Consider the following 22,147-nt stretch of genomic DNA (forward strand, 5'->3'; position numbering starts at 1 on the left):
GTCTTGCTCTGCTCGCGGGGGCACGGGCCCCGCCGCCACCTCTGCCCAAGATGCCTCAAAGCCCGCCAACCCCTGCTGCTTTTCCTTTCCTTTCCATTTGCTTTGGGGTAACTTCTGGGCTGTGAAATTTTGACCTCTGGTCTGGGACTGCCTGGGGCACCACACCCTCGCCGGAGGTTTGGACTTGCATTGATGTGCATCATTTCAGGAAGCCTGTCCAGAACGTGGCTCCAGGGCCACTGAGCTGAGGGCAAACCCTCTTGGATTAGCGGCAGATGACAGGGACAGCCCTCCCCCCCCCCCGCCCGCCCGCCCGCCCGGGGGGCCAGGTCAGCGTGGGGGCCGGCAGGGCAGGAAGTGGTACTGGGTCCCGTGTGGGCTTCTGTTCCCCAGGAAGTCCGAGGGCACATCCGCACCTGAGCACCCCCCAACCTCAGAGAGAGCCTTACCCAAGCCGCTGCCCCGCCAGGCTGCAGGACGAGCCTGGGCTCCTCACCTGCACCGGGGAGGGTGCAGACTTGCAAGGAGGGGCCCGGCTTGGCCCGTTCGCGGCCCCCTTCGTTAGTGCCGTCCACGTTTACGACGTTCCTCCTTGTGGACACCAGAGGCCGTTCGGGAGCCCCCCTCCTCGTGGACACCAGGGGCCCAGGAGTAGACGCCGTCAGGGCGGGGGACGGGGGCCTCCCCCCGCGGAGGCCCAAGCCCCGCCCCTCCGGCCGTCAGAGGGGCCGATAGGCTGCGGGCCGGGGGCTGGGTTCCGGGGCGGGGGCGGGGGAAGGTCCCTTCCAGCGCAGAGCGCGGCGGCCAGACCGAGTTTCGAGCGCGGGGCCGCCCCCAGTTCGCGCTGCTGTGTCCTGGACCTGGACCCTGGACCCCGGACCCCAGACCCCCTGTACGCTCCCTGTTCCTGCCCCGGACGCCTGTGTGCGTCCCCCATGCGCCGCCTCGGACTCCCGCTGTTCGCTCTGTGGGTGCAAGGTGAGTGCCAGGGCGAGGGGCTGTCCCCAGGGCGAGGGGCTGTCCCCTGGCCGTCTGCACCCCGCCGAGCTCTGGAACAGACCCAGCGGTTGGGCGCTTGGAAGGGAGCCCTCAGCTCAGAGCCCTCAGGTGACAGGCGGAAACTTCAAAAGGGAACCAGGGAGAAGTAGCTTAGGGCGTGTCGCCAGCGCTGGTCCCGCCAGCGCTGGTCCCGCCAGCGCTGGTCCCGCCAGCGCTGGTCCCGCCAGCGCTGGTCCCGCCAGCGCTGGTCCCGCCAGCGCTGGTCCCGCCAGCGCTGGTCCCGCCAGCGCTGGTCCCGCCAGCGCTGGTCCCGCCAGCGCTGGTCCCGCCAGCGCTGGTCCCGCCAGCGCTGGTCCCGCCAGCGCTGGTCCCGCCAGCGCTGGTCCCGCCAGCGCTGGTCCCGCCAGCGCTGGTCCCGCCAAGGATTCAGGGCAAGGTGGAGAACCCCATGGCTCCCTACCCACCCCGGGGCCTTGGGGTGAATGCCCACTCCCACCTGGACTCCCCAGCGTGGCAAGGAAGGGAGGACCGAGGAGCAATGGCCTGGGGCCGGGTATAGGTGGTAGTCTACCCCCCCCCCCCCCCCCCCCACAGGGGACCCACCTCTGGTGTGGGGAGAAGCCAAGTGTGCTACTGGCCTCAGCCCTCACCGCTGCTCCTGGGAGCTTTCTGGGCTGGGGTGCGGTGCTGTCCCAGCCCCAGGCTGGAGGGGGTCACTTCTCTGGCAGACAGGGCCCCTTTCTTCAGGAGGTTTGCGAGATAACGGTTACGGAAACACTTGGCCTAACACTTTGAGAGAGACACAGAAAAGGGTGTGCTGGTGCTCCAATTCTGGGCCTCACCCCCACTCCCTGGGCTGTTTGTTGTCGGATACCTGGGAGCTTCTAGATCTGGGCTGGGTGAATGGCCTGCCAGGCAGGCCGGTGGGCTCCCCAGTTAGGCGCAATTATGTGAGACATTGAAATGGCAAGGAGGGCCCTTGTGCGCCCTTGGACCCAAGGGAGGGGAGGGGACGTCTAGGTCAGCCCTGGGCTCTGAGGGAGGAGCTGTCCTGGCAGCCAGGGCAGGGTCCTGTGGCCTCTGAACCCAGAACCTGACACCTGGGCCTTGGGCAGCAGAACTGGGTCTCCAAATCTCTGGTCCCTGTGCTGTTAGAGGACTCCCCCAGAGACAGAGTACAGACCCACCACAGGCCCCCTTCTCTCCCACAGTGGCCGTCCCCAGTGTCCCCCTGCCCCATGTGGAACAGTACGAGGTGGTGTGGCCCCAACGTCTGCCACGACCCCGTGCTCGCCGAGCCCTGCCCTCCCACTCGGTAAGTCTCAGCCAGGGAAGCTGGCCTGGGGTCCCTCCTGTAGTTCCCAGTGGGCCCAGCCAGTTATGAAGAGGCAGCCTGTGGGGCTGAGGGCCAGGCGGGCTTCTGAGAGGGCTCACAGCCCTCCTGGGCTGCCTGGACTGCCTCCACCCCCAGGCCTCACCTTCCTACTTCCTGCCTCGCCCTGCCCTCTAGTGGGGGGGAGGGGTGCCTTTCAGGAACCCTGCTGGCCCTGGCCACGCCCCAGTTTCACTCAAGGGCTGGATCCTCAAATCCCTCCTAGGCTAGAGAGGATGGCTCACCAGAGGCGTGTTTATGGTGACGCACCTTTGTGAGGCATCTGGGGCTGGCCTGGGGTTCCCCAAGGCTGCCTGGGGGCATTCTTAAAATCCACGTGGGTGTGCCTGTGAGTGTGGAGACCGCCCTCTCCTGACCTCAGTATCCGGGAAGAGCCTTCCCCCACCCTGGGCCCTCATCCCACCCTGGGGGCGGTACACCCTGGGGGCGGTTCCAAGGTCAGCGAGGTCAGCGGGCCGGGGCTCTCCCCTGGGGTGCCCCCTCATGGGCCCTGCCCCCACCTCCTCTGCTGCTCCTCTGGTTCTAAGGGCAGCCTGGCAGGGCCATGTCTCTGTCTCCCCTCCCCCTGCTTCCTGGGGAAGGGGATCCCAGTCATTACCTTTGTGTGGACCGATGGGGAAAATGAGATCTAGAGCCCCAACCTCGTAATACCGGCCTGACTCTGAATGACCCCGAGGCCTCCTCTGAGGGTCTTTCAGGTTACAGAGTACTCCGGACTTGGGCAGCATCCCCACCCAGCCGAGCTCCACTGCCCCCAGGTTTGAGGTGGGGTACTCCCCTCACCCTGGACCCCTCCCTCTCCCCTGCCTCAGGACCGGTACCCGGAGAGTGTGAGCTATGTCCTTGGGGCCCAAGGGCACAACTTCACCCTGCACTTGCGGAAGAACAGGTAAGTGGAGGCCGGGCCTGCAGGGTCTCAGCACGCCCACGCCGGTCCCACCCATGCCCCCAGCACCTGGTGGCTCTTTTCCAGGGAGCTGGTGGGCTCGGGCTACACGGAGACCTACAGCATGGCCAACGGCTCCCAAGTGGCGGAGCAGCCCCAGAGGCAGGTACAGGCCCCTGGGCGGCGCCCCCCAAGGATGGTGGTGGGCAGAGGGAGCACAGGGCTGTGCACCACTTACCCTCCCATCTCCTGCAGGATCACTGCTTCTACCAGGGCCACGTGGAGGGGCACGAGCATTCTGCCGCCAGCCTCAGCACCTGTGCCGGCCTCAGGTGGGTGGGCATTGCACACCGGGGGGGGGGGGGGGTGTCAGCACATCAGTGCCTCAGCCCTCCCCCACATGCCCCAGGGAGGTAAACCGAGGCCAAGGAAAGCGGGGCTTCACATGGCAGCCTTTCTGCACACGGGTGTCTGTCCTGTTAGAAGTCACGGGTCCCCTAGGCTACGCAGCTCTCCTAGGGCTGTGGGTGCTGTCCCCAGTGTACCACTTCCCTGGGGGGCCTGTGTCCTCGGGCACCAGAAGGAGGCCTTCTGTCCTGCAAGGGTTTGTCCTCCCCAGATGGGCATGGGGTGGGGGGGAATGTGCTAATTTGGAACCTGCTGGCTTCCTTCCACCCTCAGGGGCTTTTTCCGGGCTGGCTCGACTGTCCACCTGATTGAGCCCCTGGATGGGGCCAGTGAAGAGGGGCGGCATGCGCTGTACCAGGCAGAGCACCTGCAGCAGAAGGCCGGGACCTGCGGGGTCAGCGATTCCAGCTTGGAGAAGGCCTTGGGGCCTCGGATCTCAGCAGCCTTCAGGCCCCGGGTGAGCGGGCGCCCCCCCCCCCCCCCACCAGCTTCATCATCTCCTGTCTGCTGGGGCTGTGCGTCCCCTAGACTACAGTGTGGTCAGCTGAAGCTGAGTGAGGGTTCTGTCCACCATCCCCGTAGTCAGGGTGTCTCCGAGCAGTCCCCGTGGCCAGTGGGCCTGGACCTGGCTCCACCAGCAGCTGCAGAGATAGCTCTGGTCTGCACTGGAGCCTCCTGGACGGTCCCCCCAGGAGTGGGCAGGGGGCTGGTGCCAGCTCCAGGTCCCTGGGACAGGGTCGGTATGTGAAGACTGGGCCTAGGTCAGCAGGGCGGTGGCTGGGGCGGCTGACCAGCTTCTTGTGCCCCCAGAACTGGCTGCTGCCCCGGGAAACCCGCTACGTGGAGCTGTACGTGGTCACGGACAGTACAGAGGTAGTGCGGGGTGGGGCGCGGGGGCGGGGGCCGGGGCAGGGGCTGGGGCAGGCCCGTGGGCTGCGTGCACCTGACGGTCTGCCGTCCTTCAGTTCCAGCTGTTGGGGAGCAGAGAGGCTGTACGCAGGCGGGTGCTGGAGGTGGTGAACCATGTGGACAAGGTGGGGGCCGCTCCCTCCCAGCTCAGTAGAAACCCTGGTTGTAGAGATGGGGGGTCACGGCCAGCAGGTGGGACCGTGGGCTAGGTGAGCAGGGAGTGGCCTCTGTGTCTTTGGCCCTTGCTGTCCCTGAGCTCGACCAAGGGGTTCTCTGCCCGAAGCTTTATCAGGAGCTCAATGTCCGTGTGGTCCTGGTGGGCCTGGAGATCTGGAACCACCGGGACGGGATTCACGTGAGCTCCCACGCCAACACCACACTGGAGAACTTCCTCACCTGGCGGGCGCAGAAACTGGCGGGGCGTTACCAGCACGACAACGCGCAGCTGATCACGTATGTGGGCAGTGGACGCAGAGAGCTGGGCCCTTGCCGCCAGGGAGGGCTGTGTGAGAACGAGGGGCACGCGGGAGGGAGGCAGCTTTCAGGGCATCCACGTCCACGCACGCCTCTTGTTTCCAGCGGGGTCGACTTCACCGGGACCACCGTGGGACTGGCCAAGGTGTCGTCCATGTGCTCCCGGGGCTCAGGGGCTGTGAACCAGGTGTGCAGGGAATCTGGCCTAGGCTTGCTGGCTTCTGGGTGGGAGCCCGGTTCAGAGCTGGAGCAGAGTGCATGAAGGGGAGCCCCGAGGACCTAGGTCCACGTGCTCGTCCCCGAGCCATCCACATGGGCTGGAACGCCTGGATGGCCACCTCCCCTGGAGGATGCGTTGAAGCTTTGAGAAGCCTGGTTGGCAGGAGGCCGCGCCCAGCACCCAGCCTTACCTGGGGCAGTGGGGGTGGGGCGCGGGCAGGGGTGGAGGTGGTGCAGGCAGCACCAGCCAGCACAGCCTCTCCCTGTAGGACCACCACCAGAACCCCATCGGTGTGGCGTCCACCATGGCCCACGAGATGGGCCACAACCTGGGCATGGCCCATGACGAGAACATTCAAGGCTGCTACTGTCCCGTGCCACGGGAAGGTGGCGGCTGCGTCATGGCGGCCAGCATCGGGTGAGGCCCAGGTCTGCCTGCGGAGCGGGGTGTCCCGGTGCCCCCCCCCCCGCACCCCCTGACAGAGTCACCCCCCTCCCCCAGCGTCAAGTTCCCCAGAATGTTCAGCCAGTGCAGCCGTGCCGACCTGGAGCTGTTCGTGGAGAAGCCCCGGACGGGCTGCCTGGACAACGCCCCAGACCCTGGCCGGCTGGTGGGCGACCCCGTGTGTGGGAACTGGTTCGTGGAACGTGGGGAGCAGTGTGACTGCGGCCCACCCCAGGTACACAGGCCCCCGTCTCCGTCCTGCAAGCGGGGGCGTCCACGCCTGACCCACCAGGTGCCCTGCGCGCCACAGCCACACGGCAGAAAACGCTCCTGTTCGCCGACACCCGTCACCACCCTCAGGGGCTGCTGGGGAGGGGGTCCTGGGGTCCACCTGGAGCCCGCTCTGACCTTTGCTGTGTCCGGCCCTGCCCTCCAGGACTGTCGGAACCCCTGCTGTAACGCCACCACCTGCCGGCTGGCCCACGGGGCCGAGTGCGCACAGGGCGCCTGCTGCCGAGAGTGCAGGGTGAGTGCGACACCTCCCGCCCCAGCCCGGCTGTGCTCGCAGGTCAGCGGGTGGGAAGGGCCCCGGGTACGTGCCTGCCAGCGCGGGAGGCACGGGTCTGTTTGCGGGCCTGTGTTCCCCAGGTGAGCTCTGCTCTTCCGGGCAGGTGACACCCGCCGGTGAGCTGTGCCGTCACCCAAAGGACGCATGTGACCTTGAGGAGCACTGTGACGGCCAGCAGCCGGGGTGCCCAGAGGACGCCTTCCAGGAGAACGGCACACCCTGCCCGGGGGGCTACTGCTACAACGGAGCCTGCCCCACGCTGGCCCAGAGGTGCCAGGACCTGTGGGGGCCAGGTGAGGCAGGGGCCCCCAGGCCCACGGGCGGCCGCGGGTCCTGAGCGGGAGGAATGACCTCCTCCTGCCCCCACAGGCTCAAGGGCTGCCGTGGAAACATGCTACACCTACAGCATCTCGCCCGACTGTAGGGGTAGGATCCCCCTTGGCTCCAGCAGGTGAGCGGTTGTAGCCTGACTGCCCTGGGTCCGGGACCACGGGCTGTCCCTGTAAGCAGGGCTGCCCGGGGACCGAGTCAGGGGGTTCTCCAGGGGGCCCAGCCTGCCTTTCGGTGTAGTACCCATCAGTGGACCCCACAGCCTGTCCAAGGGTTCTGGACCTCGTTTTCCGCAGCTCCCCCGGTCCTCCTAAGGGGGGTGGGGTCAGCACGCACCAGACAGGAGACCCAGCAGAGCATGGCATGTTCCTCTTGCACAGGGTCAACAGGTGTGGCGTCCTGTACTGTGAGGGGGGACAGAAACCCCCAGAGCAGAGCTCCTGCACCCTCACCTCCTCCTCGGCTGCTTGCCAGGCCCTCGTCCTGGAGGAAGGTGTTGGCTACGAGCCAGTGCCCGAAGGCACCAAGTGTGGCGAGGAGAGGGTAAGTGCCCAGAGCCCCCCGACCCCGTTTGCTGGAGGGCACATCAGCTGGCTGCAGCTTTTAGGGGATTTTGAGGGCTGTGAGCCCGGACGTGTCCCACATGGCAGTCAGGCTGCTGGACCCACAGGTCCCAAACTTGTGACCCAAGGACTGTGCACAGGGACTCTGTCTTTTGTTCATGTGGTTTGTTCACCTTTCTCTTGGGCAAGTCCCCCCAAGGCACCCACCGCACCCCTAGAAGGGTGGGGCCAGTCCTCTGGCCCTGGTGGGCTGGCCGGCCAGCTGGCAGAGGGCATTTACACCAAGCCTGGATGCCGGGACCACAGCCAATCTCCCCCAAAGCTCACCGGGCAGGCTGTGGGGCAGCTTCAGCCGACGTTAGAAGTTGGGGTGCAGGGGCTTGAAGCAGCCCTAGAATGGCTGCCCGAGGAGACACTCCCTGCCCTCCAGATTTGCTGGAAAGGACGCTGCGAGCACCTGCAAGTTTACAGATCCAGAAACTGCTCCGCCCAGTGCAACAACCATGGGGTACGTGAGTCCACGGGGCATCCCGCCACCTGCCTTTTGGGGCTGAAGGAGACTGGTAGGCGGTGCTCAAGATGAGCCCAGGTGAACAGGGGACAGGGCCAGTGCCCGGGGGGCGGTGCCAGCAGCTGAGGGACTGAGCTGGTGGGGATCTGGGCGTCCCATGTGAGCACTGAGGCCCAGGGCAGTCGTGCTGGGGAACCTGTGGGCTGCTTGTGGTTGAAATGACCCGCTGTGAAATGTGGCTACTGTGGTCAGTTCTCAGTAACCTGTGTGGTGATGCCGGGACCCAGAGCTTGAAACAAGGGGCTGGAGCGCCCCCCTCGGGGGCTCCCGTCTCAGGGAGGCCTGGGGGTGGGCCCCGAGAACGGCCCACAAGAAGCTGCCCGGCCTGCGCCTCCCGCTCATGCGGTGCTGGGAAGCAGGGCCCTCCTCTGTTGTCAGCATGTTCCCTCGGCCTTGGTCGTGGCAGCTCGTGGGTGAGCTCGGCCTGTCCTCCATCAGTGGGGGCCGCGGCAGAGCCCCTCCTGGGCCTGAGGCCTGGCCCTGACCCCCACTCACCCCCAGGTGTGCAACCACAAGGATGAGTGCCAGTGCCACCCGGGCTGGGCACCACCCCACTGCACAGAGCTGCTGCCCTCCGTGCACACAGGTACGCCCGGCCGCCTTGGGGCCCGCATGCCTGTACAGCCTGACGGGGTCCAGACCACATGGGCAGGGCTGACAAGGACACCATGTGCCCACAGGTCCCTCTGGGCATTGTTAGATTCAACCCCATGCTTTCTGGCCCCACAGGTCTGGGCCTGTGTGGCCACCTGGGCCCCAAAATGAGACAGACGAGAGGCCCATCCTAGAGGGAGGGCGCAGGAGCAGTGACAGGAAGCGCTAGCCCCTTTGCTGGGTCCTCAGCCCCCTTCTGAGTCTGTGGGCCCCCACTGCCACCGTGTCTTCCTCTGCAGCAACCACTGTGCGTGTAGCCAGCCACAGCACCACCCCCTCCAGGGCCTGGCCAGACCTGGCTCATGTCACTGTGGGCCCGGGGCCAGCCACCACTAAGCCCTCCAACTCATCATCTGAGAGCCTGGAGTGCTGTTGTAATGTACTGGGTCTCTGGGCTGAGGGTCCTCAGACAAGCCCTGGGCTCTAGGGAGGGTCCCAGGGTTCTGGGTTCACTGGCCCTCCCAGCCCTCACTACCCTCTTGACATCTGGCCTTGTGCACCCCTCCAGGGTCAAGGAGCCTCCTGATGGTCGTGCTGGTGCCTGCGGTGCTCCTGGTGGCTCTGGCCCTCCTGGCAGGTGCAGTCATCTACCGAAAGGCCTCGGGCCGCAACCCTTGGGGGTGAGCCTGCTCTGGGGTTGCAACACACACGTTGTCATGTGCAGGGAGACCTTCTGCTCACAGTTGGGAAATGCCCGCTGCTGTTTGAGGAAGAAGAAACATAACCCTTCCCGGAGAGGGCTTTGGGGCTCTGCCTCTCACTAGGTGGGGGGAACAGGTGATGACCTTTGGTGACAGGTAGATGGTCTGCCCCTCTGTCCCCCCACACAACCCCTCAACCCCTGCTGGCACCAGAACATGTGGGATGACGTGGGCTTGCAGAAGCCGGCCCGTACCAGCCAGGGTCCGAGCTGCCGTGGGACCTCACCCCATTTTGCTGGGTGCAGGACATGCCAGGAGCCCCTGGGTCCCTGGGTCAGACCCTGAGGCCAGGACACAGTGACCAGTCTTGCTTTCTCCCCAGGACTGCAGCACCCAAGACCGCCATTGGGCTCTCCAACCCCCTGTTCCACGAGGGGCGCGGTGTGCCAGCCAAGGGTGGGGCTCCGGGCCCCCCCCACCACCCCAGCCAGCCCGCCAGGCCCGCGGTCCCCAGGGCGACCCCCAAGCAGCCGCCCCCTGCTGTAAGCACTGCATCCCGCTGTCCCCAATGGGCTTTGGAGGCCGCCCCATCCCTCACAACAGGGCTTAGAGCTGGCCCGCAGAGCAGAGGCAGGCTTTAGGGCCTGCAGTCTGAGAACCTACGTGAGCCAGTGACAGAACTGGAGCTTGTTGAACCTGAGACTCTTGGCCTCTGCATGGTCAGTCAGAAGGTGTTAAGGCCCAGATCCCCTCCGTTGCTGTCCACCCCCTCCGAGCCCCCTACAAGGCTGAGGAAAGGGAGCATGGGAGGCACAGCCGGGCTCAGGCCTTGCTGGGCAGCGGGGTGAGGGAGAGCCCTCCACGCACACTTTATTCTTGCTCTGGGAGGGGCGGGAACCTTGGGTCCTGCGCTGGGAGCGCAGCTGGAGGCAGGCAGCCCTCCTGTGAGACCCAGGCTACCTGTCCGTTCCCTACAGCCTCCAGCCGCCACGTCCAAACCCCCCCCCACAGTTCCTGTGTATACCTGGCCGCCCCCAGACCAGGTGAGCAGCGGTGGGCCCGAGCAGCCAGGCCATCTGGGGACTGGATCTGGTGGGCGGGGATCTCAGGAGGGCTGATGGCCCAGCCTGGAGGGACAGCACGAGTGCTAGACCTGGGGCCTAGGTGGGCCGAGCTCAGGCCTAGTCTGATCGCTGCCCCTCCTTCCCACCAGCTCAGACCTGCTCCGCCTGCCAAGCCCCTCCCTGAACTGAAGCCCAAGCAGGTGAGAGCCTCCCCCAGCTACACCTGTGCCCCTCGCTGGTGGCAGGGGCTCCGTGGCCAGTGTCTGCGGTTTCTCTGCGTAAAGCCCTTGGCGTCCCTTTGGAGCTGATGTCTGGAGATGCTCTGAGATACATAGTCGATTACTCCTTCCACTGTGACCCCCGTGTCTGTGTCTGTCCGTGGGCCTGCCAGCAGCAACCATTACTGTGGCGTTTGCTTAATGGAGATCCTTTCTCTTTGTAACTTTTTAAACTAACTTTAGACTTAGAGTAAAGCTGCAAAAATAGCCTCAGGAGGGACTTTGACAGGAAAACAGGGGCAGTTGGGACAGAAAGGTTTCTGGCCAAGGAGTGGTGATTGGGAACGGCACACCCAGGGTCTCTCCTGGGGATGGGTGACCAGTGCCCACCCCTACCTCCCCGGGCCTCCTCCTGAACCTGACCAGCACACAGATGCAAGTTTTAGTGAATTCTTGGCTTTTGAACTTCCCAAGACCCACTTTCTGGCAATTTAAGAGCTTTTCTTGGGAAACACTGGGCTGGGAGGGGTGGGGGCAGGGATGTCGAGGGAGAGGGGGAGGTGGTGATGGGCCCAGGAATGGGGTTCTGCCACGTTTGGGCTTCATGCTGCCCACGGTGGCAGCCACGGGTTGGGGGCACTCTGCAAGGTGCACAGGAGCAGGGCAGACCTGGGGAGCTTTGCACCAAGGGGCTGTCAGATGGCGTCCACCGTCTGCTGTGTCCTCCAGGTTGTCAAGCCGATCTTCCCACCCCCGATGCCACCGGTCAAGCCTGGGGCTGGAGGAGCCCATCCTGGACCGCCGCCACAGGTGAGCCTCTCACACCCAGGGCTCTGGGTAGCAGGGTGAGCAGCTCCCCCACCGCACTGCCCTGACACTGTCCCGACACTGTCCCTGTCCGAGGAAAGGAAAAGTTAGGGGCCGTAGATATAACATCCACTTTATACTCGGTCAGAGGGCTTTTCCCTGACCACCACTCCTACTGGCTGCGAGTCTGCCTTTTCTTCCTGTTAGTACAAGTGAGAAGTCTAACGTCTACAAGACGTCAGCTGTCGGTCTTATGGCTTGCGGCCCTCACTGCTGTCACTGCACGGGAGCCACTGCATGTTGCATGAGCCGAGACCTGCATCTTAAATGTGAAAGGAAGTGAGATTAATTTGTGCTCCTGGCGAAGCTGGTGGATTTCGGCATCGGTTCTTTTTCCTCCTCCCAGAGCGTAGTCGGTCCCAAGGCTGCTCTGAAGCCACCGGTGCAGAGAAGGTGACTCGGGTGCCAGGCCCCGGCCGCAGCGGGGCAGATGTCCTTCATGTTGAAGGGACCGGGCCTGCCCCGCTCTCTGTCCCAGGGGCCGGGTCGCTGTGAGAACTGCTAACTGGGCCGGACTCGCTCTCCACCCCCACCCCCACCCCGCCCGCCGTGCCCCCTGCCCGGATCCTCGCGCTCCCCCCACCCCCACCTCCGGGCTCCCTGCCCTCCGCCCTCGCCCTCGGAGGGGCCGGGTCCGCTGTGAGAAGTGCTAACGGAGTTGGCAGGGCCGGGACCCCGAGAGGCACCTGCGGCCCCCGCTGCTGCTCTGGAGGCCCCTGGCGCGCCTGCACCCGAAACCGCAAGGATAAGTGTGTATTTTATGACAGTTATTGATCAAGTTCTCAATGACGTGAGATTCCTATTAAATCGATGAAAGAGTGTGTGCTCAATAACGTGGAATTCAACTGATAACACGTAAGGGCCCTGTGCTTGTTAAAATAAAATGAACACTGGAAACGGAAAACGCCAAAATTCTACCTTTTCTCCCACCCAGACTTCAGCCGGAAGTCCGCCGCCCCCAGGGTACCGGCCGGGGGGCGTGGCTGGCGACCCCACGGCCCTCCCCTTCCGGCCCCAGGCCCCTCCTGGGCGCCGTCTCCCGGCAACCGCCCCAACAGCCGGTCCCGCAGCCATGCTGGGCGCAGCCGGGCAGACCCCGCGGGCCTCGCCACCGCCGCTGCCGCCCGGCGCCCTCCGCGGCCTCTGCGCCTGGCTGGACGGGCTCCCGCTCAGCCGTCCCAAGCGCCACCTGGCCCGGGACTTCAGCGACGGCGGTGAGGGCCGGGGAGAAGCCGGGGACAGCCGGGGGTGCGGGCAGGGGGCTTGGGGGTGCCTGGCCGGCCGTCAGCAGGCTCCCGGAAAGGAAGGAAGACACCAGAGCGGGGGGCGTGACGGGCGCCGTGGAAGGGAGGGGCAGGACGGCTGCACTGCCGGCCCCTGGAGGAGGATGAATGTGGCCGAGAGGGGCCGCCTTTTGGGGGGAGGTCCCCTCGCCTTTCAGCATTCCTGGGGGAAGATGGGGGCAGCCTCAGGGTTCCCTCCAGCAGCCCCTCCGACCTCAGGCCGGCTCCTAGCCCGCCCCCCTGGGGCACCCACACCCTGCTCCGGAGGCCCCTGTGACCGCTCCCCCAGGTCGAGGGCCCTCCCCGGTTCTCCTGCCATGGGAGACGAATGTGTAAGGAAAGGAGGGGCGCTAAGCTCGCCAGGCCAGCCCACCTTGCACCCCCTGCCCCCTCCAGTGATGCTGGCAGAGATTGTGAAGCACTTCCGCCCCCGGCTCGTGGACCTGCATAACTATGTCCCCACCTGCAACACTGACCAGAAACTCAGCAACTGGAGCATCCTCAACAGGCAGGCTTCCCACCTCCCTGCCTGTCCCGTCGGAGCCCCCGCGCCCTGCTCTGCCAGGGCCCTCCCCTCAAGGCTGGCCTGGGTGGGCCGCCTCTCCCCTACCCTCCCGGGCTCTGGGACAAGCCCTCGGGCTGTTTCCCTGTCCGTGTGTGTCCCCATGTCCCCTGGGGTCTCCCCATCAGCACAGACTCCCAGGGGCTTCCGGCCAAGAGGACTTGGCCGGCACCAGTCAGCTTGAGAGCCACTCAGCAGGGCGTCAGTCAGGCTCGTGCTGACCACACCTCTCACTTCCTGACTCCGCAGAAATTGCGGGTGGACGGCTGGCTCTGCTCCAGGCACTGGAGACACTGAAGTGAACGGGCCCCTGTCTCCATGGGGCTGGCAGTACAGTGGGGAGACAGATAAATAAGGAGATGTAACCAGCATCAGTTGTAATGAGCGATATGAAGGACCAGGACCCTGAGAAAATGAGAGCAGAGTGAGGTGTGGGTGACCTAGGGGTGCAGTGGGGAGCAGGCTGCAGAGTCCCTTAGCCCCTGAGGCTGGACGGGGAGGGGAGCTCAGGCTTCCCCGGAGACTCTGGAGGGACTCTGGAGGCCGAGGCCACGACCTGGCTCAGACCTGGCTCGGAGCCTGGAGGGCTAGAGGGAGCACAGGGCTGAGACCTGGGCAGATTCTGCTGGGATGGGGAGGCAGGGAGAGGCCGCTGCTCAACTCCAGGGACACAAGAGGTCGGCGGCTCTTAGCAGTGTGTGTCACGTCCCAATTCTGAGCACCTTGGAGGGGAACCAGCAGGACCTCCTCACGGGGCCAGGGGGCACTCAGCCCAGAAGGCCAGCCCTGCTGCGAGGCCCAGGCTGGGACACACCTGGCCTGACTGCTCTGGTCCCAGAGGGGACAGCTGGGGACAAGATGGCTGCTGGACTCCTCTGGGTGCAAGGCAAGAAGGGGCTCTGGTCCCAGCCTCTCCCCTCCAAGGAAAGCCAGATCCCCTGCCTGGCCCTACAGGTGCAACCCTGAGGGCTGTGGCCCCACTTCCTTCGCAGGAAAGTCTTTCACAAGCTGCGTTTGTGGGTCTCAGAGACGGATATCCGAAAGGTGGTGGCCAACACGCCGGGAGCCATCGAGCCCATCTTGTGTGCAGTGAGAGAAAAAGTGACGGATGGTGCTGCCCACCAGTACCTGCTTGACCCGGCCGTACGTGTTGGTACCTTTGTATGGTCTCCGACCCTGCTGTGTTTGTCGTGCTGGGATGTGACCCAGTTATCTGTCATGATAGTAAAATCAGGAACCAGGTGGTGATGAAGGCCCTGGTCCCCACGGCCCTGGCCTGCAGACCGCAGGTACCTGCAACCCTCTGGAGCCCTCAGGCCTCTTCCAGCCTCACCCACTAGGGCCATGATAACTCCCTGTGCAGAATCTCTCCCGCCCAGGCCAGCCCAGCCCGGGCTCTCTCCACTCCTGTTTGCCACCCCCGACCCCCAGTCTGAACAAGGTCAGCCTCTCCTCGGCCTGCCCTTACCATAGACCTTTAAAATGTTTGCAGGGCCCAGGACCCTCTGGCGGGATTGCTGACAGACCACGGGCAGAGCTCACCGCCTCTCCGCACACTGGTAGTATTCCACATCCCCAGATTTGGAGAACTGAGGCCCATCAGAGCCTTCCACGAAGGGCTGCGTCAGAGATGAGTTCACACTCCGGGAGGGCAGGGGCATCCTTGCTCCCAACGCCCCCCAGGCTGCAGCTTCCCAAGGGGGGCCCGCAGCCCTGTCTACACCCCACGCAGGCGCCGTGCCGTTCAGGGACATCCAGGCTGCATCTGGCTGAACTAGGCCAGACCGTGCCTGCATGGTGCCCTCTGGGGCTCAGTGCCCTGCCCCCACCCCACGTGCTGCCATGGGGCAGGATCTTCTGGGGGAAGGGGGGCGGACCCCAGATAAACATCTGCTTACCCCTTAGGCTTGCCGGGCCCCACGGCGCCCTCCAGTGCGAAGACCCCACAGAGTCCCAGGACTCCAGAGAAAACAGGCCGCTGTGTGTGCACGGGGTAGGCCCCTGTCTCTTGACCTGTCTGCTGTTCCACCTTTACCCCACCCCCCACCCCCCACCCCCAGCCTGTGGGTTAAAGGCTGGGTGTTTGCCTTCTAGTTGGGACCCGGCTGGTGGACCCTGGGGCCACCTGGACTCCAGAGTGCAGCAACTACTGGAGGAAAAGGAGCAGGCAGTGGCCCTCCTGCAGGAGATGGTCAAGGTACAGGGACCTGGGTGCCCCACGATGCCCAGATACCCCCCAGGAAGGGGAGGGACCGGCTGTAAGCGTTCTAGGGAGGTGCCGCCCCCACCCCCGCCTTCTTGAAACTTGGACTCAGTGTGAAGTTTGGCAGTGCTGGGAGAACGTGCATTTAGTTTTATCGTCTAGAAAACAGCTTAATTATGGAACGTTCCAAACATACCCAGAAGCGCAGAGGAGTATGGTGGACCTCCAGCCCCCTATGACTTGCCGCCCAGCCCTGCCGGTTACCAGCCCTCAGAGCCCACAGGGGCTTTGTGGACAGTCACAGGCGCCACCACCCGGAAGTGCTGGATCGCAGGCCCAGGGTCTGGGGGCACTGAGTCAGGTAGTAGGGCTGAGTCAGTGCAGGGCTGGCGGGAGGTGTGCAGGCCGCCCCAGTTGGGTCTCAGCGTGAAAGGGGCTGTCAAGAATTGTGAAGACAGCGCAGTTCCCTAGCGGATGCCCAAATGTTGATGAGCTGTTTTCTTGAGGAAGCAGGAAGGTGATATCATCGTGCGGTTTGAGTTTGCCAAAGGGCAGCAGAGAGGGAAGTGATAAGCAGAAATGAAGCTGCTGCCGCGGTGAGGTCACCCTCGTGCCCACACCCGTGGCAATGGGTGGCAATGGTGGATCCTGACTGCTGCGCTGTAGGGCATCTGGAGGGAAGGTGGCTGCACTCGGCACGGTTGGACGCTGTCCCCGTGAGAGAGAGTACACTCGGGGTGGGGGGTGCGGGGGGTCCTGGGAGCAGCAGCTGTGGGGCCGGCAGGAGCCCCCCGTGTCAGCTGGAGCAGGACGTCTGTCACAGTGGACTGCGCTAGTCAGCGTGCGGCCCGGTGTCGGTGTGGGGCCACCGTGGCCAGCTGCAGGGGATGATGGCGTGCCGCGGCGTGCCGGCCCACGCTGTCCAGCGAGCAGGGAGGGGACTCGTCGGCTGAGACGCCAGCTGCCCGCCTTGACCGGCTGGAGCCATCTGTCCTTAGTTGGGGCATGGGCTGTCACGCCGTTGACCTCACTTTGGAGTTTGGGGGCAGACACGGTTTTTCACGTCCAGCTATTTCCTTTCTCTGGGCTGCTCGGGCAGGGTCTGTGCTTCCAGCAGGGAAGGTCTGTGATGTGGCTCGGGAGGGCACCCCCAGGCAGGACAGCCTGGGGAGGGGGTGTGGAGCCTGGTGCTTCCTCCTGCACGAACACGCGCCCGAGAACGTTTTCTTGGCGATTTCTTGTTTTTTCAACTTATTTATTTTTTAAGTTTCATTTATTTAAGTAACTCTGCACCCAGTGTGGGGCTCGAACTCATGAACCTGAGATCGAGTCACCTGTTCTTCTGAGTGAGCCAGCCAGTCACCCTTAGGCTCTTAACATTTATTTATTTATTTATTTATTTGTTTATTTATTTATTTATTTATGAGAGAGAGAGAGAGAGAGAGAGCGCGCGCGCACAAGGAGAGGGGGGGCAGGACACAGGATCCAAAGCGGGCTCTGCGCTGACAGCAGCGAGCCCCACGTGGGGCTCGAACTTATGAACCGTGAGATCATGACCTGAGCTGAAGGCAGAGCTCAGCCGGCGGAGCCCCTCAGGCGCCCCGGCTATTAACTTGTAGAAATAAACGTTGCACACGCTCCCCAGATGCAGTGCATACATTCGGTCAACATTAATTCCACAAGCATGCCCTGAAAACCTGCCAGGGGACCAGGCAAGGCTTTTCCGTTTGCAGAGGGGACAGGCTGGGGGGCTCCAAGAGGCCTTGCCAGCTCTGGCCAGCCGGGAGCCAGGAGTGCTCCAGAAAGGGTGAGGCAGGAAAACCAGCGCCTCCCATAACCACCCCCCTTCTTCTCACGTCCCGCCCTCCCTCACGCTGTTGCTACTGCTGGGAGCCCCCGAACGCTTGGCCACCCAGCTCTGGCACCCAGCGTGCTGCTTTCGGAGACGTGTGCTTTCCCGAAGATTTTGCAGATGAAGGTGGTCAGGCTGGAGCACCTGGTAAGGCTGAAGGACCAGCGGATTGGAGAGCTGACGAGAGCTGGGGGCGAGCCCCAGTGACCAAGAGTGGCAGCGGAAAAAGGCTCCTCCGAGAGGCTCGAGGGGCCACCCCTCCCAAGTCCACTAGACCTTGAACTTGAGCCCACACAGAACTCCCCCAGACCAGGGGTCCTTCTGCTTGTGGCTGTGCGCTGTCCAGCAGGCGCAGGGTGGGGACACCCATGTACGGAGTGCTTCAGGGGGCCTCGGTGTGTGGACGTCCACGCAGTGGAGGCCGGGGGTTCCAGCCCACCCCAGAGACCTGTTTGGATACGAAGACCTGGTCTCGCTCCCTCGAGCCCCTGAGGTGTCCTGTCCTCATTGTGTCTGTGAGCACAGAAAGTTCCGGTCTGTAGGGTGTTGCGTTGGTGTAGTGGCAGGGGAGGGGGGTGGCTGGGCCAGCCAGCAACATCCTGTGTCAGCCAAACCCAAGTCTCATGGAAGATTCTGGATCCTGTAGAAACAGCACACTGGGAAGTGTGTCCCTGGGTTCGGTCCTTTTTCTCCACGAAGGGAGCATGTGAGTGTCGGGAAGGGCCATCCGAGCCGCTGTGCAGGCACTGGGTCGGGGTGCCTTGCAGAGACCCCCAGATGGACCGACCGGTTTCTGCACTTTGCTTGGGAGAGTTTGGGGGTCAGGGTGGAGCTGGAACTTGACCCAGCATCGCTGTGGCCTTCTCCCCATGGGATAGACCCGCTTCCTCCATGTGGGGCCCTGTCCCTGGGTCGGGGACTTCGGGGCAGTACGCTGGAGGGGACAGGCAGGGGGTTGCATCATCCCGCCGGCTTCTGGGTCCCGAGCCCCTTCGGGGACTCAGGAAGCTGCGTCAAAGCCACAAACCACCTCCAGGGTTTGAGAGTCAGCAGAGCCCTGAGTCAGACAGCCCATGCCTCCCTGAGTCAGGCAGCGTGTCTCTCGGCCACTGAAGCCACTGAAGCACGCACGGGTCAGGGCTTCAGGCTCAGAGGGTGGGTCCGAGGCTACTGTCCAGAGAACCGGGGCTAAACTGCTTAGAAGCACAACTGAGGCCAAGGGTTTGCTCCCCAGCCAGGAGGCACGTGGAGACTCCTGGGTCAAGTGGTCTTGGCCAGCAAGCAGGGCCCCAAGGTGGGCTGGGGCAGTGAGGGGTTGGGGAGCATGCATCCAGGAGGGGAGCCGTTCTGGAAGAGCCCTCCTCTGCCAGAAGGGCCTGGGCGTGGCGGTCTCAGAGGTCTCCCGTGCAGCCTGCCCCTGGAGAACGAGGGTTTGGGGGGTCCAGGCCTCAAGTAGTAGGGCTTCTAGACCTCAGTGTGGGGGCGTTCACAGCTCAGTTGGGGGGGGGGGCTTCTGCTCAGGGGTCCAGACCCCACCACCTGTGGGCATCTGGGCTACAGATGTCACTTGCTTGTTCCTGGTGTCCGGCAGGAGCCAGAAAGTCTGCCCAGAGATGGGGGCTCCCAGGGCCTGGAGCCTGAGTCAGGACAGGCCCAGGTGGCTTTAGACCCCAGGCCTGCTCCTGCCCGGGCCCCTGTGGGAGCCAGGATGTGTGTGTGGGGGGTGCTTCTGCACTCTGCTTTTGCGGGGGGACTGCCGATGTGCTCCAGGGCCCAGACGTGTGCGGACACGTGCTCACTCATGAGGCTGGTGCTTTGATGAAGCAGGGCTGTGTGTGTGCCTGGTCACACCCACATGCTCACCGGTAGAGGTGGCCCCAAGGGCTCGAGACGGAGATTGGAGCCGGGGGAGCGTGGCTGGAGGTGACGGTTTTGCCCTGACGGGAACCTGTCCCCCGCAGGGACCTGGGAGTGGGCCCTGAGCATCTGGTGCCTGGAGGTGGGGGCCGCTTGCAGATGAGGACCCCAAACACAGGCCCAGCTTGCTGGCCTGCAGGTGGGCTTGTGGGCTGGACCTCTGCTGCAGCCTCGAGAGGGTCAGCCCCACGGCTGAGGGGAGAGGCAGGGGGCTGACCAGGGGCCAGGGGGGCACAAGGCAGGGAGACCTCTGGGTGGGGGGTGAGGGCCCCACCCTGGCTGAAGGAACAGCTCAGCCTTGTGCCACCAGCGCAGGCTGAACCACCTGAGGTGAGGGTCCGGGTTCCCAGGGGCACATCGGGCCAGATCTCTGGAGGGCCTGTGCGAGGCCCCAAGGCCACCCTCTGGCTTAGCCCAGCTCCTGGAGGGACACCCTTCCCCCACCACGTACACCCCGGACAGCAGACCTAGTGGACAGGTTGACGGGTTCCGGCAGTAGGTTCTGAGTTCCTCGCTGTGGGTGGAGCTGACTCAGGCCTGGGCCGGACAGTGATGGGGGAAGCTGTGAAGCCAGGACCTCGGGTTCCCACTCGCCCCTCCAGCCTGTGTTGGATCCTGGGCTACCATGTATGGGAAGCCCTTCCCCAGCAAAGACCCCCAAACTGGAGCTCCAGTGAGGGCACCCTTGGGGGCTCCCTCTGGTTCGGCAGCACCCATGATCTCGGGTGGCTGTGATGTCACAGGACTTCCTGTGACCAGCTTGTGTCTCTTCTGTGGGGTTGGGGTGTCGCCCAAGGTACTCCCCGTGGGCCCCCAGGTCTGGAGGTGGGGGGGGGGGTGGAGCCCCTGCAGAGAGCAGACCACCTGTGCCCGCTCAGGCCCTCCCCGGTGAGCTTGTGGCTGGGGGAGCAGGTGCTGGAGGTGATGGGAGGTGCCCTAGGCTGCAGAGCTGGGGGCTCCCTTAGGGCCTGCGCAAAGCTGATGACAAGTGAAACATGAGGGTGCCGCTGTGGGTCCCCCCACCCCATTCTGTTTCCCTGGGCCCCTAGAGCAACCTCATGGTCAGGCCAGCACAACATAGCCCCAAGAGGCTTCTGGATCCTTCTGTGGGGAGGTAGGACCCTAGCACAGTGCCACAACTCCCTCTGAGGGTCCCCATCCCAGTTCTGGAGGCCCCCACCCAGGCCACAGGGTACTCCCCAGGGGACCACAGGGCTCTCGGGACCTGGGGTCTGAGCTGCCGGTCGGATGCGGGCACACACACCTCGGGGGCTGCCGCAGAGGGCCAGCAAGATGGGACGCGGCTGTCGTGCATGGCTGTGCTGTGGGCTCCCGCCTGGGTCTGCAGCCCCGCCCGGAAGCGGAGGTGACCTGTGGCCTCACTGCCGGCTGCTCACCGTGGCTCAAGGCAACGGCCTGGATGAGCCGCAACTCCAAGGAGCCGTGTGGAAAGCCTGGCCGTGACGCCTTGATGACGAAACAGGCTGTGTGAAAAACGTCATGCGTGAGCGACACCGGCCAGGTGCCGTTTCCCGTGTAGCCCTAGAAAGGACCGAGCCTGGGGTAAATTTAGGACAAAACTGGAAGCCAGGTCAGCCCCACCCTGCAGCTGCTCTGTGTCTAGTTCACGGTTTCACTGCTGAAGCAGAGAGCAGAGAACCGTCCACGCCCCCACGCGCGCAGGTGGCCTCCTCGAGGCCCAGACGCCATCAGGTACCAATCCTTCCAGTTATTCCTGTGTCAGGTCAGACGCACCTGACACGGAAAGTGCTAGAACCAAGTGAGTGCCCGCGAGAAGGGATCCAAGGTAACAAACGCCTTCATCTCTGTGTCCAAAGATGATGCAGAGCAAGGGGGCTTCGATGGTCTGAGTGCAGAACCTCCGGCGAGTCCCCTCTCGGGTCGGGTCCCCTCCCACAGCACCTCATGGGGCAGCGGGTTCTGGGCCCAGAGGCGGTCCGGCTGAGCCGCTCCCCTCACCAGCCCTGGAGTCCCGCACACGCAGACCCAGGGTCTGGCCACGGGCTCCCAGCGTTCCTAGTTGAGAGATTTAGGTCACTCCGGCTCTGTCCTGGACAATCCGTGCACACCACAGTCATCTGAGAACGAACAAGAAGTTTAAAAGGAGTGCCACTGGGCGCCCCCTGCCTGGACAGCAGGAGGTAGACCGCGGGAGGGCGGAGATGCGTTTGGCAGGTCTTCCTGCGTGTGTGAAATATTTCGTAACCGTTAACACTCTTAAAGGGAAACGCCTAGGATGCACAGAGGTGTACGTGCGAACTGGAGGTCAGAAACCCACCGCACGGACAGCTGAGTGTGCAGCCGGGCGTCGCTGCGTGGCACTGACCCGCCCCTGCCTGGCGTCAGCCAAGATCGGGGGTGGCTTGAGTTTCCCCAGCCCACTTCCTCGTTCGTAAAATGGGGAAGTGCAGGTTCCACTGGGCGGGGTGCCCCGCCACCAGCACTGCCCCACTCCCAGCCCCCATGGGCCGGCCCAGGGGTGCCCCCATGTGGTCAGTGTGGAGATCATGCCTTGTTGACGCTTAAAAATGGGCCATAGGCTGGTAGGGTTTGTAAACACCTGCAGCTCTGGGCTTTTTGGCCTGCATGCCTGGCCTTCCCATCGCCTTCCCACGTCAGCCAGAGACCGGAGAGGAGAGGTCGCCGATGCCTGAAGGAGGTCGGTGGAGCGGGTGGTGGGAGCCCCCGTGTGGACAGATACCCCCACAGACTGCATGGCCTGCACTCCAGGGGAGCCCCCTGCCCACCCGCTGCCTTCTGCCTGCTCATGAGTGTATATTTTCATAAATTTTGAAACAATGAATCCAACTTTCTCATCCTCTTGAACACAGGGTTGTTCCCAGATGTGTTTTTTGAGTGAGTGCCAGAGGCTGGGGAGGCACTGGACAGGGTGCTGTGGGAGACACGCCTGGACGGGGCGGGGCGGGGCGGGGCGGGGTGGGGGGGAGCACGGGGCTGCACAAGCTCCTTTTTCCTGCAAAAACCCTCTCCCTGCTGGCTCTGTTCCAGTCCAAGCCCTCCACCCGCACCCTTGTGGCTCTGGTCCTCCAGCGGCAGAGGGGGCTGCAGGCAGGAAGGCGGGGGTACCAACCAGAAACAG

The 22,147-nt window shown here is 64.2% G+C and overlaps 2 protein-coding genes across 6 annotated transcripts; both read left to right on the plus strand.

The window, feature by feature from the left end:
- The first annotated feature begins 782 nt into the window (after positions 1-782).
- On the plus strand, positions 783-12,113 carry ADAM8 (ADAM metallopeptidase domain 8). 3 transcript variants are annotated; one of them, XM_030335356.1, is made up of 25 exons: positions 783-978; positions 2,211-2,314; positions 3,205-3,281; positions 3,366-3,444; positions 3,534-3,610; positions 3,960-4,143; positions 4,497-4,559; positions 4,652-4,720; positions 4,879-5,048; positions 5,175-5,256; positions 5,558-5,706; positions 5,791-5,968; positions 6,170-6,259; positions 6,405-6,594; positions 6,671-6,752; positions 7,012-7,174; positions 7,625-7,702; positions 8,267-8,351; positions 8,659-8,793; positions 8,928-9,039; positions 9,443-9,602; positions 10,038-10,103; positions 10,274-10,324; positions 11,072-11,152; positions 11,357-12,113. In XM_030335356.1, exons 1-25 carry the CDS (start codon positions 936-938, stop codon positions 11,363-11,365), a joined length of 2,577 nt encoding a protein of 858 aa, XP_030191216.1. In that variant the 5' UTR covers positions 783-935; the 3' UTR covers positions 11,366-12,113. The 3 variants fall into 3 exon arrangements, with proteins under 3 accessions (XP_030191216.1, XP_030191215.1, XP_030191217.1); XM_030335355.1 differs by having other exon boundaries at positions 11,556-12,113; XM_030335357.1 differs by lacking the exon at positions 8,659-8,793 and having other exon boundaries at positions 784-978; positions 11,556-12,113.
- Positions 12,072-20,278, plus strand: LOC115527609 (sperm flagellar protein 1-like). Of its 3 annotated transcripts, XM_030335360.1 has the most exons (7): positions 12,072-12,423; positions 12,889-13,000; positions 14,047-14,197; positions 14,547-14,613; positions 14,960-15,047; positions 15,149-15,251; positions 17,221-20,278. In XM_030335360.1, the coding sequence occupies exons 1-7, from the start codon at positions 12,093-12,095 to the stop codon at positions 17,314-17,316; spliced, it is 948 nt and encodes a 315-aa protein (XP_030191220.1). In that variant the 5' UTR covers positions 12,072-12,092; the 3' UTR covers positions 17,317-20,278. The 3 variants fall into 3 exon arrangements, with proteins under 3 accessions (XP_030191220.1, XP_030191218.1, XP_030191219.1); XM_030335358.1 differs by having other exon boundaries at positions 14,547-15,047; XM_030335359.1 differs by lacking the exon at positions 17,221-20,278 and having other exon boundaries at positions 15,149-16,481.
- Positions 20,279-22,147: the final 1,869 nt, after the last annotated feature.

This window comes from Lynx canadensis, chromosome D2 (assembly GCF_007474595.2).
Source record: "Lynx canadensis isolate LIC74 chromosome D2, mLynCan4.pri.v2, whole genome shotgun sequence".
Taxonomy (NCBI): Eukaryota; Metazoa; Chordata; class Mammalia; order Carnivora; family Felidae; genus Lynx; species Lynx canadensis.

Bases quoted from the DNA above. Each gene is read 5' to 3' on its own strand.
- ADAM8 (XM_030335355.1), top strand. From the start codon at position 936: ATGCGCCGCCTCGGACTCCCGCTGTTCGCTCTGTGGGTGCAAG. The intron at 5,969-6,169 runs GTACACAGGCCC...CCTGCCCTCCAG, and splicing joins GTGACTGCGGCCCACCCCAG to GACTGTCGGAACCCCTGCTG. The intron at 9,040-9,442 runs GTGAGCCTGCTC...CTTTCTCCCCAG, and splicing joins TCGGGCCGCAACCCTTGGGG to GACTGCAGCACCCAAGACCG.
- LOC115527609 (XM_030335358.1), top strand. From the start codon at position 12,093: ATGAACACTGGAAACGGAAAACGCCAAAATTCTACCTTTTCTCCCACC. The intron at 15,048-15,148 runs GTAGGCCCCTGT...TTTGCCTTCTAG, and splicing joins GGCCGCTGTGTGTGCACGGG to TTGGGACCCGGCTGGTGGAC. The intron at 15,252-17,220 runs GTACAGGGACCT...GCTTTCCCGAAG, and splicing joins TCCTGCAGGAGATGGTCAAG to ATTTTGCAGATGAAGGTGGT.